The sequence below is a fragment of the Sinohyriopsis cumingii genome, chromosome 2 (genome assembly GCF_028554795.1).
Source record: "Sinohyriopsis cumingii isolate HCF-2022 chromosome 2, ASM2855479v2, whole genome shotgun sequence".
NCBI lineage: Eukaryota > Metazoa > Mollusca > Bivalvia > Unionida > Unionidae > Sinohyriopsis > Sinohyriopsis cumingii.
In genome coordinates this window covers 163,773,352-163,789,969 of record NC_142962.1, presented here as the reverse complement: position 1 = coordinate 163,789,969, position 16,618 = coordinate 163,773,352, and the positions used below count along the sequence as shown (strand labels likewise).

General features: G+C 43.1%; 2 protein-coding genes across 2 annotated transcripts in view; one reads left to right on the top strand and one right to left on the bottom strand.

The window, feature by feature from the left end:
• Positions 1 to 16,618, bottom strand: part of LOC149806234 (melatonin receptor type 1B-like) — a 141,237-nt gene that overhangs the window by 112,946 nt on the left and 11,673 nt on the right. The window lies entirely within an intron of this gene.
• Positions 14,053 to 15,430, top strand: LOC149806235 (uncharacterized). The gene is made up of 2 exons (XM_089937554.1): positions 14,053 to 14,649; positions 15,179 to 15,430. The coding sequence occupies exon 1, from the start codon at positions 14,223 to 14,225 to the stop codon at positions 14,610 to 14,612; it is 390 nt and encodes a 129-aa protein (XP_089793680.1). The 5' UTR covers positions 14,053 to 14,222; the 3' UTR covers positions 14,613 to 14,649; positions 15,179 to 15,430.

The following is a 16,618-nucleotide window of genomic DNA, read 5'->3' as shown; positions in this document are numbered from 1 at the left end:
TACGTGTCTGTGTATGAGTGCGTGAGTGTAGCTTCTTATTTTAAAATCAAAACTCAAAGACACTTACCTTATATCATTCATGTATTCTTTTATCCATTTTTTACAATCCAATTCACAGCACAACACTTTAATTAAAAGTTCATTGACTTCTTCTTTCTCTTTGTTTAGCCTCTCTGTTTTTTGAATTTCTTCACCGTTTTTTCCTCATTTTCTTCCCTTCTTCTTTTCTTCTCCTGTTTCTTTGCTTCTTTTAAATAGAATTGTCTTCTTTCTTCCTCTGAAGAATCCCTCTCTTCTTTCGAAGAATCCCTCTCTTCTTCCGAAGAATCCCTCTCCTCTTTTGAAGAATCCTTCTTTTCTTTTGACTCCTCTTGTTTCTTTTTTGGGCAATCTGGAGACCAATGTCCTTTCTCTTTACAATAATAACAGGTATCTTGACTTTTGTCTTTTTTAGCCCCTGTTTTTTTTTCTTTTTTGACGGTCTGGACACTCTGAAGACCAATGCCCTTTCTTCTGACAGATATAGCAAGTATCCTGACTCTTATCTCGAAAGGAAGGAGAGTAGTCTGTCGGCTGGTCTGAAGAGAATTTTCTAATGACCCCTCGCAAAGCTCTGACGAAACGTTCGATTTGGCTAGTCTCTTCCATCGTTGTGCTCGGTTTGAGAGTGAAATGTATAGTGAAAGGACAAGACACACCCTTTTTATATACGCTGGTTTGCCATGACTATAAATTAGTCTATGGTGTTTGAACTTGAGTCATTTGACGTTTTGCACTCAAGATGAAACGATCCTATTCATTCGAGAAGAAAGAAGAAGAAGAAAGTAAGAGGCAGAAACGTGATCTATCGACTCGTACCAGCGCTGAAATCTTGGCACAAATTCATGCCAGTGATTTTGAAGAGGACATGAGTGAACCAGAATCCGAACCCTCTAAACCAAGTTCACCACCCTTAGTCAACCCTGAAAAGTACTATTCCATTCGAGAGACGGAAAAGCGCTCCTCTAGAAAATTTAGAACCACGGCTTACACCTACACGGTGAAGTTTAAAGATTTCAAGGCCGACGTACCCTTGGAGAAAGCAGAAGGGTTTATCACCGAGATGTGGGATTCTTTGCTCACCGCACTCAAGCGACAATGTCAAGCCAAAGAAGACGATCGCTTGACACTATCCATAGATCACGACGGTTTGAAATCCCCTGTTTGGATCGAGTTTAGCAGACCCGCAGAACTAACCCCTTCCAAAATCATGGACAAGATTCAACACGTACAACAATCTAATTACCAGTTTGACATCACCGATGGTAAAGCCACACTGAAAATGGCCCACGTCTCTCTTCCTCAAGGAACAGGACGCAAAAAGATGTTATTAGTGGACAACCTTCGCAACACCAAAACAAGTCTCGTCCGAATTCACAACCCTCAAGACCAGATGTGTTTAGCCCGTGCCATCGTGGTGGGACGAACCTATGCCAACAAGAACGACACGGTAGAATGGAAAAGAACCTGGAAAACTATTCAACGATCCGATCGAGCCAAACAACGAAATGAAGCAGAACTCCTGTTACAACAAGCCGGACTGTCCAAAGACACACCCTGTGGCATTCCTGAGATGCAAAAATTGCAAGATGCCCTAGCTCCACGCTACACCTTGAAAGTGCACCCTCAAGAAATGCGTGGAACTCTGTTGTTTCGAGGCCAAGATTTTAAGTACGGAAAATACATTCATGTCTATTATCACGATGAACATTTCGATACCATTACCAGTATCACTGGATTCCTGGGATACAGTTATTATTGTGAGAAATGTGATTATGGTTATAACAATCGAGAGCAACACAAGTCTTGTGGATGGAAATGCCCAGGATGTTTGGCCTCTCCACCCTGTCTGAGCGAAGAACCAGTGCCTTGTTCAACTTGTCTGCGCACGTTTGTCAGCCCTACCTGTTACCAGCAACATTTGAAAACACAAGGTTCACAGAAGAAATGTGCTTGTCAACTCCTGAGATTGTGCCCTACGTGTGGACAAGGCATACGTACCAATAGTACCAAGGCACACGTATGTCGAGGAAAGAAAAAATGTCGCATTTGTCACCACATCGTGGACTTGGAACACGAATGTTACGTGCAAAAATACCAACCCCCACCAGAGGAAGAGGACGGTCACAAGAAGAAAGGCAATTTCATCTTTTTCGATTTCGAATGCATGCAAGAGACCTGCATTCACATTCATAATTTCTGCGTGGCTCATCGAGCGTGCGAGAAGTGCATTCAAGAACCTATCTTCAGTCATTGCCCTCACTGCAGCAAGATTCCTGGAGGACGTGAAAAAATCTTTCGAGGACCAAACACGTTAGCCGATTTTGCCCAATGGGTCTTAGACCCCATCGACAAGACATGGAGCAAAGAGGACATCGAACGTTACGGAGATTGTCATCGTCATGCCACGGTGATGGCTCACAATTTCTCCGGATACGATGGACAGTTTCTTCTCAGATACTATACGGAACAAGGCACCGAACGTCCTAAAGTCACTTTGAACGGATCCAAAATCATTTTCATGCAAGTGGGACAAGTACAGTTTAAAGATTCGATGAGTTACTTGGCCATGCCTTTGAGTCGAATGCCTAAAACGTTTGGAATGACAGAAATGGCTAAAGGGTACTTTCCACACTTTTTCAATACGGAAGCCAATCAACATGCCGGGGTCGTAATAGTGAGCCTCAGGTAAATGGGTTACCTGAGGCTCAATATTACGACCCCGACAACATGCGTACCGAACAACGAGAAGCTTTCTACGCTTGGTACCAGGCTCATGCCTCTGACCCCTTCGACTTTCAGGAAGAAATGTTAAAGTATTGTCGTTCCGACGTGGACATTTTACGACGTTGCTGTGGAAAATTTCGAGAACTGTTCATGGAACACGGAGGGGTCGATCCTTTGAAAGAAGCTTGCACCATTGCCAAAGCGTGTTCCTTAGTGTATCGACAACGATTCATGCCTGAAAACACCGTGGCTGTCATCAGTCCTCAAACGACCCACTATGTCAAGCGTCAATACTCGGTCAAAGCCCTACGTTGGTTATATTACTTGTGCGACAAGGAAGACAAATGGATTCAGCATGCCCGCAACGGAGGAGGCGAAAAGACCATCGGAACGTATTCGGTAGATGGCTGGGACTTAGAAAACCCCAAGATCGTGTACGAGTTTAACGGTTGCTTATTTCACGGATGTCCCATCTGTTACCCTGACCGTGACACTAAAAATCAGTTTTTGCAACGAACCATGGAAGACTTGTACCAGGACACTTGTCAGCGACGCCTAAAGTTAGAACAGCAAGGATACCAAGTGGTGGAAATGTGGGAACACGAGTACGATCACCGTTTGAAAACCGATCCCGAGTTTAAACGCCTCGTGGAAAGTTACCAGTTCATGGACCCGCTGAACCCGAGGGATAGTTTGTACGGAGGAAGGACCAATGCCACCTGTTTGCTGTACCAAGCCGACGAAGAGAAAGGAGAAGAAATCAAATACTTGGACGTGTGTTCGCTGTATCCCTACGTGTGCAAATATTGTCGCTTTCCTTTAGGGCACCCGCAATTGTTCACGGAACACATCGACCTGAAAAACGTTCGACAATACGAAGGCTTGATCAAGTGTAAAGTTTTGCCTCCCACGAACCTATACCATCCCGTCTTACCTCACCATTGTCAAGGCAAACTGATGTTTCCCTTGTGCCGTACTTGTGCCGAAACGTGCAACCAGGACCAACCTTGCCATCAGAGCCAGGAAGAACGTGCCTTGACGGGAACCTGGGTCAGCGTAGAATTGTTCAAAGCTCTGGACATGGGATACCAACTGTTAGAAGTGTACGAAATTTGCCACTTTCCCAAGACACAACAGTACCACAAGGGTGACCCTACTCAGAAAGGCATTTTCGCCGACTACGTGGATGCCTTTTTGAAACTGAAACAAGAAGCCAGCGGCTATCCGTCCTGGTGTCACATTCCCGAAGACCAAATACAATTCAAAGAGAAATACTATGAACAAGAAGGCATCTCTTTAGACCACATCGAAAAAAACGAAGGCAGGCGATCGTTTGCCAAAGTGATGTTAAATTGCTTGTGGGGTAAAATGGCACAACGACCGTGTTTACCCAAGACGGAATATTTGACAGAACCTTCCCGCTACTTCCAGATGATTCACGACAAAACCAAATACATGAAACACATGGACGTCGTTCGAGAGGATTTGATCTTGGTCAATTACGAAGAAGATCTGGACTTTGTACAAGACGACCCTTTTGGAAATGTCATCATTGCGGCTTACGTGACAGCTCATGCTCGCTTAAAATTGTACGAAGCTTTAGAACTGTTAGAAGAACGCGTCCTGTACTTTGACACGGACAGTTGCATTTACATCCATCACCCGATTCAACAGCACCCTGACATCGAAGGAGACCGTTTAGGAGCCTGGACAGACGAGCATCCCGACGACAAGATTCTAAGTTTCGTCAGTGGTGGTCCCAAAAATTACGGCTACGAATACCGGGACAAACAAGAAGTGCACACGACGTGCAAAGTGAAAGGACTGACTCTGAATCATCGTACCAGTCGAGTGGTCAACTTTGGGGTATTGAAAGAAGCCTTGCAATCGGGAGAGGATGGAAACTTTAAAGTGACCACTTATCAACCGAACAAGATTGTACGTTTACCCACTCACCACATCGTCAGTCGGCCCCTGGAAAAAATCTATCAAATCGTGTACCAGAAGCGAGTGAGACTTCCCAATCACTTTACGTTGCCCTACGGTCACATCGATATTGGTCAGCATATAAAAAGGGACAACGACCAAGACCAATAGTTCATTGTTCATTGAAGTAACTTACCATGTCGTTGACTAAGAAGAAACCAGATTGGTTAGGAGTCAAATGTTGGACATCACCGAGACCAGGGTTTTGAGGCTTGGACACAAGAGGTGGCCCAGTATGCACGAGAGTTATTCAAGGAAAAAAGTTACTTTTCAACCTGTGTTAGTGACGGTGCCAGAAGAACCCGTCACCCAGGACAGGACTGTCGTGGACAGACCTGAAAGACCCTTCCGGGAGGACACTTGTGTTACCTTACCCCCTACTATAGAACTGGTTAGAACTTTACCCAAAACATGTGGTTGTTGTACAGACACTTGTTTTTATTCCACGTTCATGTGCCTTTTATTCTTGTACTTAAGCCTTTGGCTTTTATGTATTTTTGTCTTTCGTATTCATGTTTGAAAAAACATTCAATAAACGTGTTCTGAAAAAGTATATACACTTTTGTTTGTTTGTTTTTTCGTGTCACAAGTGACATTCCTCACACCATGGATACCTCTACTGTCTCTGCTCCCTCTTCCTCTACTGTCAAAGTCATCGACGAACACTTAGATCGTGCCAGTTGGGATGTTTTGTATCTTCGCCATCCCTTTAATATGCTCATTGCTGGACCTAGCGGTTCTGGCAAAACCGAATTCGTCAAACGTTTGATCGAACATAAACATCATTTGATCGATCGGCCCCCTCAACGGATCGTGTGGTGTTACAAAGAGTGGCAATCGGCGTGCAGAATCTTGCGAGAAAGTCAAGGCGATTCCATCGTGTTTGTGGAAGGCATTCCTAAAGAAGACGACGGCATCGTCTCTGACTCCCGTCAAACCCATTTGGTCATTTTTGACCACATGTTAGGAGAAGACGAAGAAGAAATTAAACTGTGGTTCACGCGCAAAGGGCATCACCGTAATGCCAGTGTCGTTTACATCACCCAAAATGTGTTTCAACAAAGTAAAGCCCATCGCACCATCAGTCTCAATGCGCATTACGTGGTCTTGTTTAAAAGCCCTCGAGATAAATCGCAAGTGCAAGTCTTAGCCAAACAGTTAGGAACGCCTTGGCTGACTCAGGCGTACGACGATGCCACTCAAACGCCACACGCCTATTTACTCGGCGATTTGAAACCTACGACTCCCGAGGATTTGCGATTTCGTACCCACTTGTTTCACCACTGGTGCCAAGACGGAGGGCCTGTCCTGTACACGTCTCCGTCCTCGACTTCATTTCACTCCCCATAAAAAAATCTATAAAAACCTCAGACCCTTTTTCGTCTGTCTCACACAGTGCGAACATGACGTCCCTTCAGTCGCATCTTCCCGTCAAATTGATTCGTGCCTTGTATGGCATCAGTCGAGAAAAAAATCCACAAACACGAGCTCGTGTCTTAGAAGCTAGTCTCAAAGAAGTCTTACGATGGTTCACGGTGACGGCACGTCAATTACTCCAAGGAATCATTCAGATTCCTCATCAAACCAAACGCTTTTTTGATCGAAACAAAGTCGCTTTGTCCAACTGGCCGATCCCCGCATCGACACTCAAACCAAAAAACAAATCATTTTGAAACCTGGAGGGAGCGGTACTCTAGGAGGGGTCATCATTCGCTCACTCTTAAGATGGGATCCTAATGCCCCCAAAGTTATACCCAAGACAAAAGTCCAGCGAAGCCCCAAGAAGAAAAAGACCAGGTCCCCAAGCAGAACTTCTCCAGTGACCAGACACCACCACCACCCCGGAAAAAGAAAAGAAGCCCCCAGAAAAAGAAAAGTCCACAGAAAACTAGTCGCAAGAGAGGCACTTCGGCCAGGACGCAACCTTACACTCGCAAACCACGACCTGCCACGGCGGTGACTGCGTCTCCGGCAGCTTCACGTTTGTCCACTTCTCCGTTAATGACACCCAGAACTGAAGAGTACTTGGAGACGTTGATCACACCAAGAACTTCTCCGTTGATGACCCCCAAAAGAACTTCCCCAGTGGCAGGACCTTCCAATTTAGTGGCAGTGGCTGCTGCTCACAAAGTACCTTCTCCCAAAATCAAAGTTCAAGAAAGATCGGGCATGTTACAAAGTTTACTGGATTTGTCCAAGCAAGAACTGGCTCGATTTAGTCCGTTACGTACCCCTGCACGACGTGTCATGCCTGTCCTCAAACTAATACGACGTAAAGACAATCAGTGGCGACGCGTTCCAGTATAAAAAAGGCCTGTGACCAAGTCGGGTATCAGTGTTTTTTTGGTGCTCCTGAAGACTCAAAGATGTCACCCTCCAGAAAACCCCAAGGAAAGAAAAGGAAAGGACTGCCACCACGTTTAGCCAATCATGGGGACATGTTATCTGTCCTGTCCAAAGCTTCTCCACCCCTACGAAAAAAACTCATTCAAACAGCCTCCAAAGAGGTCATCGATACCGTGTGCGAATGTTGTTTGAACGTTTTGAAAGGCACGATCCCTTTGTCCAAACACCAGAAACAATGCTTAGGCAAACATCGTCACGTTCTTCGCCAAATGGTTCAAAAGAAAATTCCCATTCGTCAAAAAAAGAAGATGTTAGTACAACGTGGAGGTATTTTACCTCTCTTGTTAGGCCCCATACTGAAAAGAGTCTTGGGAACCATGTTGGGACGACTGGTGGGAGCAAGATAAAAAGGCCTCGGAAGTTCCAAGATCTCAGAATCGACCCCTGACAACCCCATGGAAGGACGAAAACTAGCTTTAGTGCCTTACAAACGATAGATGGAATACCATCGGTGGCAAGAACAACACACCCCGCATTTACCTCCCAATCCCCATTTGAGCGAAATGTCCCAGTTACAACACGAATTGCAGTCCTTGATGGATCGCCAAGATTTGTCCGAAACAGAAAAATCGCAAAAGTAAGGTCAACTCTTGCAACGACTGCAACTCTTTCACCAGAAAGCTTTAGACGAAACAGCTCTACCCACTCTGAAAGATTTTAAGACCTTGATGAAAAGTCCAGCACCATCACCAGTACCAGTACCAGTACCACCAGTACCCGTGACCAAGACAGAAGAAGGAGAAGAAGACGAAGGGTTTCAAACTCCACCAGAAAAAGTACGCAAGTTAACAACACCACCTACCTCCAGAATTGGATGGATTAAAAAGATGATGCAACGGGTGTTGAAACAAAGTGGTCGTCACCCTCTTCGATGGCAAACGGACAAAGGCACCGAATTTCTGAACCAAGCTTTCCAAAAAGAATTAAAGAAACGTGACATTCATTCTTTTACCACCGAGAATCCCGAAACCAAAGCCAGCATCGTGGAACGTTTTCAACGCACTTTGAAAGATTGCATGTGGAAATATTTTACGCATCACCACACTCTGAAGTACATCGACATCTTACCGCACCTGGTGCAAGCGTACAACCAATCTTACCATCGAAGCATCGGACGTGCCCCGCAAGACGTGACTCCCGACAACGAAGTGTTGGTGTTTGAGCGCCTGTTTGGTACGTCCCCGACGAGGGCTGTCCCCAAGAAAAGTGGAGAGTTGGCCGTAGGAGATTGGGTGCGCATTGGCAAAACCAAACGCACTTTCGACAAAGGTTACTTACCTAACTGGACGACCGAATTGTTTCGCGTCACTGGACGAGTGCATGGCCGTCATCCTGCCGTCTATAAATTGGAAGAGATGAACGGAGAAGTGCTCAAAGGAACGTTTTATTTGCCCTAGTTACAACGTGTCACCAAAAAAGAAGACGACGTGTACGACATCGAAAGCATTCTCGAACGCAGAACCCGTAAAGTGGGCAAACGACGTGTCAAAGAAGTCAAAGTACGTTGGAAAGGATATCCACCCAGTTTGGTTCTTGGATCGACGCTTCGCAAGTCATCGACTATAAAAAGAAGTGACCATCATGCCCTTTCACACAGCAGACGCAGCTACGTCGACCACTCCTCCTTCACCTAGTTCTTCTGTGCAAGATTTACAAAAACAACCCTTGTGGGTGTGGTGTGGAGAACGTGTGCCTAAAACGCAAATCGTCTTTTTCTGCCAAATCTTCGTGGTGTATTGTGTCATCGGGGCAGCCATCGCCAATTTGAGTTTGCAACAAGGAGACAAACAATTGTGGACCATTTTGTTGAGCAGTTGCATCGGTTACCTGCCTCCTAATCCCTCCCTGAAATTCACCTCGAACGGGAACGACGGGAACCTTGTGTCCAGTGCCAGTGCCAGTCACCACTTCAATCACAACCAGAACCCCATTTTAGACGGAGACACGCCTCTGACGTCCAGGAACCCCTCGGACAGCCACAGAACTCTGGAATTATGAGTCACCAAAACCAATTTTACTTAACCTTACCCAGTGACAGTTCCATGGAGGTGTTTCCCAAGAACACGTTGTGCTGTTACACGGCCAAATTACCTCAGGCCATCCAGTTAGATCACGAAGCCCATTGGGAAGTGGCTTTAGTAGAAATGATTCACCCGACCCAAGTCCTCAATGTCCTTCCCAATGAAAATTTTTTTGATGTGGAAGTTCATGACGAGCAAATGCAACAGTGGATGGATAGCAATGTCAAATATGACAAGAAAACCCGTACACAAAAGTACACCACCTATCACTTGTTCATTCCCCCAGGCTATTATTTTAGTGGTCAACATTTGGTCAGCACCATAGCCTCCAGGTTTAATGCCGTGTTTCTGAAAGATTTGGAGCATGTCAACAAAAGTGTCACCATGGAGTACCACAAAGCAGCTCGTGGCTTCTTGATGAAATTTGAACGGAGTAAAATCCTGTCCATTTTATTTTGTCCTGAATTGTATGACATGTTGGGCGGAGACATGGACATGAGAAAGACCATGATCAAGAAAAACGAATTACCCATCGTTTACGACAACGAGTCTTTTAGCAAGTTAGTTCGTGCCCCGGTAGAACTGACCAAGGACTGAATTTGATGTTCGTGTATTCCGATGTGGTGGAGTACAACGTGGTGGGACACACCTCCGTACCGTTACTGCGTGTCATTCCTTTCAAAGTGGATTCTGCTACGAACACTGACGAGGAAGGTGGAAACACTTACCACGTCCACCGCGAATTTGTCCATCGTCACTATTTGCCTGTCAGTAAGTCGTATTTGGACACGGTCAACATTGCTATAAAAGGAGATCTGGGACAAAATATTCCATTCACCAAAGGAAAAGTCACGGTGAAACTCCATTTTCGAAAACGGTTCTCTCACGACTCTTAAGTCATGTATCCAGTGTACCGAAGGGTTGCTCAACAGCGAGGACACGGCTTAGGAGATATGTTAAAATCGGCCTTTCGTTCGGTGGCCCCGGTGTTGAAACCGATGGTGACACGCGGATTGCACGCCTTGAAAGATGCGGCACTGACGCAAGGCAAAGAATTTCTCCAAAATGTCATCATCGACAAACAAAACCCTAAAGAAGTTTTCATGAGGGCAGGCAAAAATGTCTTGCTGCAAACGGGCAAAGACATTTTAGGCCAACGAGAAACACCTATAAATGCCCTGCACGCTACCGAGTCAGGCATTCAGCAAGGACAAGGCAGAAAGAGACGACGAAGAAAACACCCTTTCACCAGACTTCAAGCGAGAAAGGCCAAGAAAAGAAGAACCGTTCGAGACTTAGACGTTTTCGATTATTGAGAAAGAACAAAAAAGTGATGCACCGAGAGTCTTGCGCTTGTTCCAAGTCGGAACTGGATCTGTTTGCCATGCCCCCTAGCATGGTGACCATGCAAGAATCCCAGTGGGTGGAATTTCACCCCGTCTCCTCACTGACCGATTCCGCTCCCATCGAGTTTGAAATCAATGGACAGCCCGAAGATTACATCGATCTGAATAGCAGTTACTTTCAGGTGAAAGTCAAAATTCTAGATAAGACTGGAGGTGCTATAGACGATGAAGCAGTAGCTCCCGTCAACAATTTCATGCATTCCTTGTTCAGTGGAGTGGACTTGTACTTGAATAACAAACTGGTCAGTAGCAGCATGGATACTTACCCTTATCGTGCCTACCTGGAAAATCTCTTGACGTACGGAATAGATGCCAAGAACACTCATCTCAATGCCTGTGTGGTATGGGAAGCTGACGAACCTACCAAGTTTGAAATATTGGAAACTGATGAAAAGAAAGACAACAATGATGGATTTCTAGAACGAAGAAAGAGAATCACGGGAGTCGACACAAGTTTAGAACTGATGGATCCTTTGCATTTGGACATGTGGTTGCAAGAAAAGTATTTGCTGAACGGGGTGGATGTCCGCCTGAGACTGAATCGTAGCAGTACCGCTTTCCATTTATTGGCTGATAGTAACGGTTACAAAACCAAAATCCAAGAAGCCAGACTCTACGTACGCCGTGTGGAAGTGTTACCTAAAGTGGGAAACGACATCAGTCAGACGTTGAGCAGAACGACCGCCAAGTATCCCATACGACGCGTGGAAGTGAAAACCTTCACCATTCCCAAGGGACAGCGATCCATGATCGAAGATCATCTGTTCCAAGGACAGTTACCCAAACGTTTGATCGTTGGTATCGTCGAGAATACAGCCTTCAACGGAGCTGCCGAAAAAAAATCCTTTCTACTTTCAACACTTTGGCGTGTCCAAAATCGAAGTCAGTCGCGATGGCAAGACCTTGTGTACCCGACCTTTCGAACCTGACTTTAAAAAGAAGAATTACTTGAGATCGTACTTGTCCTTGTACGAAGCCACCGGACAGTTAGGAACCAATACCAGTCACGGTATTACGTACGAGGATTATGTAGGAGGCTACGCTTTGTGGGCTTTCGATTTCACTCCAGACCAAGGCAGCGACGAGGGACATTTCCACCCTATAAAATCCGGCCAGATTCGTGTGGAAATTCAGTTTAAAGACCGAGACCCTGATGAAACGGTGAACGTCATCCTGTATGCAGAATTCGATAATACCATAGAAATCAACAGTTTGAGAGAAGTCATCCTAGATTACTAGAAACCATGGAAGACTGTTATCCCTCTTTACCTAGTGGAGAAACTTTTAGTGTTGGATTATTGTTAAAAAATGTTAGAGTTGTTGTTGTTTAGTGTTAAGTGATTTTTGAATAAAAAATGTTGTGTTTTGAAAAAATTGTTTAATGTTATATTGTTGGATTATTGTTAAAAATGTTAGAGTTGTTGTTTAGTGTTAAGTGATTTTTGAATAAAAAATGCTGTGTTTTGAAAAAAATGCCTTTGTCTTTTGTTTAGCTATAAGAATGTTGGATTGATGCTCTTTCATTTCTTACTATCCCTCTCATGACACTCACTGAACGTTGCGACTCAAAAACCGTGTGGGGGATGTTTTCCTTCACGTCCGCGCTTTGACTTTAAGAACCGGGTGGTTTCCAGTCTAACCATCCATTGTCGACTCATCCTCCTAAGAAGATGTGCTCCAAACTAGCTAAACTCAACGAAGCCTACGTGAATTTGCATAGGGTCAGACACAGTCTGATACCGAAGCCAGAAGAAATAGAGAATGTGAGAATGTTAAAAATCACTGAAGATCTGATAGAAGAGCTCTTCAGAGAAGAAATGAACAGGGAAAAAGAAGAATGGACAGAGAAGTACAGACTTCAGAGACAGCAGCAACAACAACAACAAGAGCAGCAGCAGCAACCTGAAGCTGACAGAGGCTTTGTCGATTGTCGTATCGACACCAAAGAGTTCTTCTTCTCTTTCCGAAGAAGCAGACCTATCGCCAGAAAGTCTATCCTCAGAGGACATCGCATTCTTAGAAACTAAAAAGAATGCCATAGCAAACAAAAAAAAACAGCCCTTTTCAGGGCTACCCAATGCTCTAGAAAAGAAATAACAATCGATTTGCCAATGTGTGTAGGTAGAGTAGTGTGAAAATAAACACTAACTCTTTTTTAAAAAAAAATGTGAGGGTGTGTGTTTGTGTGTTTGTGTTTGTAAGTGGTTCAGTAGGTTGGTATGGATAGTAGATTAAAATGATGTCTTTTTTTTTTTGGTGTTTGAGGTGTAAATTTGGGGTTAGATTTGATTGCTTTGCGTATGTGGATAGTCTACTGAAGTGATTTATAAAAAATTTTAAAATAGTGATGGGTAGCATAAAAAGTGAGTAAGTGTTTCTTTTAGGTCCGCGCGTTGTTTTTTGGTCATGATGTAGGTAAGATCAATTTTATGTTTTTAGGGGATGTTTTCCTTCACGTCCGCGCTTTCACTATAAATTGAAACTCGTTCGGCAGTCCAGCTACCCTTGTTGATTGATCAACACCAAAAATGAACACGAGACTGGAGAAACTGTTGGAACTTCATGTGCATCTGGAATATGCCAGGCGCATATTAAATGAACTGGCCGCGGAAGCCATTGTGGAGGAGGGAAGGATAAGAGAGGAGGAGGAAAGAAGAAACAAAGAAGAGGAGGAGAGAAGATATAAAGAAGAAGAGGAAAGAAGATACAAAGAGGAGGAGAGAAGATACAAAGAAGAGGAGGAGGAGGAAAAGGAGAGAAGAAGAAGAAATTTCAGAATCCCAGAGAGCGAAAATTGGGATTCTGAAGCGACATATCCTGCCTCTGCTCTCTCCCCCAAAAAGGTAAAAGGTAACTGGGGGACAAGATGTGTATGTGGCGCTAGGCCTGGAAGGTGCCACCATTAACCAGGTGTCCATGAAGTTCCAAAAAAAAAACAGCCCTTTTCAGGGCTACCCAATACTCTAAAAAAGAAATAACGATCGATTTGCCAATGTGTGTAGGTAGAGTAGTGTGATTATAAACACTAACTCTTTTTTAAGATAGTGTGAGGGTATGTGTTTGTGTGTTGGTGCTTGTAAGAGCTCAGGTATGTTTGTGGGAATAGTAGATTATGGGTAACTTTATTGTTTCTTAGCGTAGGTGAAGAGTATAGTTAGGGTTTTGTAAGCGCTCACGTACGATTGTGTGGATAGTAGATTATGGATTAATTTATTGTTCTTAGCGTATGTGTTTGTGTGTTTATGTTTGTGTTTGTGTTTGTGTGTTTGTGTTTGTGTTTGTACCCGCTCACGTAGGATTGTGTGAATAGTAGATTATGGATTTGTTTATTGTTCTTAGCGTATGTGAAGAGTATAGTTTGGGTTTTGTAAGCGCTCACGTAAGATTGTGTGGATAGTAGGTTATGGATTTTGTTTATTGTTTCTTAGCGTATGTGGAGAGTATAGTTTGGGTTTTTATTATATGAAATGAAAAAGTAGGGGGATGTTTTCCTTCACGTTCGCGCGTTGTTTGGTCATGATCTAGGTAAGATCAATTTTACGTTTTAGGGGGATGTTTTCCTTCACGTACGCGCTTTAAGTATAAGAACCCATAGTATTCGTCGTTCAAACCATTCTGCAAAAAATAAAAAAAGAAGATGGCTTCTAACCAAATGGACAAAATACAAACATTACAAGACGTTTTAGACAACTTAGGAATGATGGAGCAGATGTTAATAAGACTGGTTGAAGACCATTATTCCTATAGTCCCCATCATGTAAAGATGGAAATTAATAACTTAAAAAAGGTAAAGGACAAGATTAGTGGTGTCATGAAAGAGATAAAGGAGGAGAAGGAGGATGAAGAGGAAAGAATAAGAATAAGCAAATGGAACGAAAAGATTGAAAAAGAAGAAGGAAATGAGAAGAGGAAGAAAGAAGAGGAGGAAGAGAAGAAGAAGAAAGAAGAGCAGGAGAAAAAGAAAGAGAAGAAGAGAAAGAGTGTTGGAGATAAAATAAGAACTTGGTGGAGAAAAAGAAGAAATTAGAAGCAGAAGAAGAAGAAAACCCAAAGGCCCTTTTCAGGTGCACCCCAATGGATCGTTTTCTGAGTTTCAGTCATGTTGAATCACTGTCGCATAGATTGACTGCACACAAGCTCTAACGAATCTATATAGACCACGTGACGTCACAGACTGCTCTCTTCGGATTGGATGCGAGCTGACTGAATTTTGTAACGCGTGTTCGGATTGGTGAATGAATTCAATCCGTTTCAATCCTTCCTGTACCTATAAATAAGCGCAGTTCACTGCATTGATTCACCTATTCTCGTCGCTTCAAGATGTGGACCACAGTTGAGTCATCCACCCTTGTGTCTTCCATGATGTTTAGGACGGACATGCTCATGTATGTCAGGTCCAAGTGGACTGTTGTTGATAGGACAGATACTAGTCAATGGATGAGGAGAGTTTACATAGAAAGACAAGGATGTCTCAAGAGGGTACTTGTGTATGGACCGGCAGTTAGAAAGAGTTTAAGAAGAAGAAGAAGAAGATGTGACAGATGCCATCTATGTTAATATTAATATTAACATAAACCCAAAGGCCCTTTTCAGGGCCAGCCATATTTCTCGAAAAGAGATAGCCTTTCCATTGCCTACCCCTTTTTTTAAATTTAAATTTAAATTTAAATTTAAAAAAAAAATCCCATATTCAATTCCCCTTGTCCCTAGACAAACCCAAACTCTATTCCCATGTTAATTTCCCCTTGTCGCTAGACAGACCCACACTATAGTTCCATGTTAAATTCCCCTTGTCGCTAGAGTGACCCACGATTTTTCTCCATGTTAATTTCCCTTGTCGCCAGATTGTCCCACGATTTTTCTCCATGTTAATTTTCCATTGTCGCTAGAGTTGCCCAAGGGGTCTTGTAATGCTAATTCCCATTGTCGCTAGGGTGACCCCATTTACTACTATAGATAGAGATAGATAGATAGATAGATAGATAGATAGATAGATGGTTAGGTGGGTAGATATATAGATAGGTAGGTAGATGGATAGATATATAGATAGGTAGGGAGGTAGGTAGATATCTAGCTAGCTAGCCATATAGATAGATAGATATTCAAGCTGGGAGTATTAAAGTGTTCTTTGAAACCAAGCAAGAATATATCGTCGAATGCAATTATATTCGAACCTTTTCATTTCCTCGTTTTACAAACAAGAAATAGGATTGTCAAAGTGTGGGTTGACGTTAAGTACGAGTGACGATAAGTACTATTGTTTGTTATCATAAAATTCCGTTAGCATTTTTAGGATGAGTATTTGCTTTTAAGTTTGTATGCGATTATCATACATCTACTCTCATTTTACATTAATTTACTCCTATATATTCAAAACCTTTCCCCTAAACGCTTGAAACAATAATGAAACATCAATGATTGAGTGGGCGATAGATATCTACTGCTCTTTTCCTCTTTCCAGCTTTTGATAAAATTATTATTTTCGTCCCAAATATAGACACTCCTCCTAAATTAGAATAATCTTGAAACAACAATATCTTTTTGCTTGTTTTTTTTATATAAAAAATGAAATCAACACGAGTAACTCTCCATTAAGCTGAAGTTCACTAAGTACTATTTCGAATTCACTAATTGATACCATAATTTGATAGAAATACTTTGCTGGTGCATTCATCTTTAGACTGACATCAAGTTGGTTACTTATTCCTTATTCTTTATTCCCGATTGAATAAGGAATAAGTAACCAGTTCCCGATTGAATAAGGAATAAGTAACCAGTTACCGATTGAATAAGGAATAAGTAACCAGTTACTCATTCCCGATTCAACTATTTCTACATACATTTGGTTAATTATTTCTTATTAACATCCAGTTGGGTATTCCTTCTTTATTTACAGTTCCATAAGTAACTGGTTATAACTTATTTATTGAAGATTAAAAGCCCTTCATGCATAGGTGTTGTTCTAACACAGTTAGAGAAATAAGAGTGTTCTTTGCTGCCAGCTATATAAAGCTGACTAGAGACAAATCACGG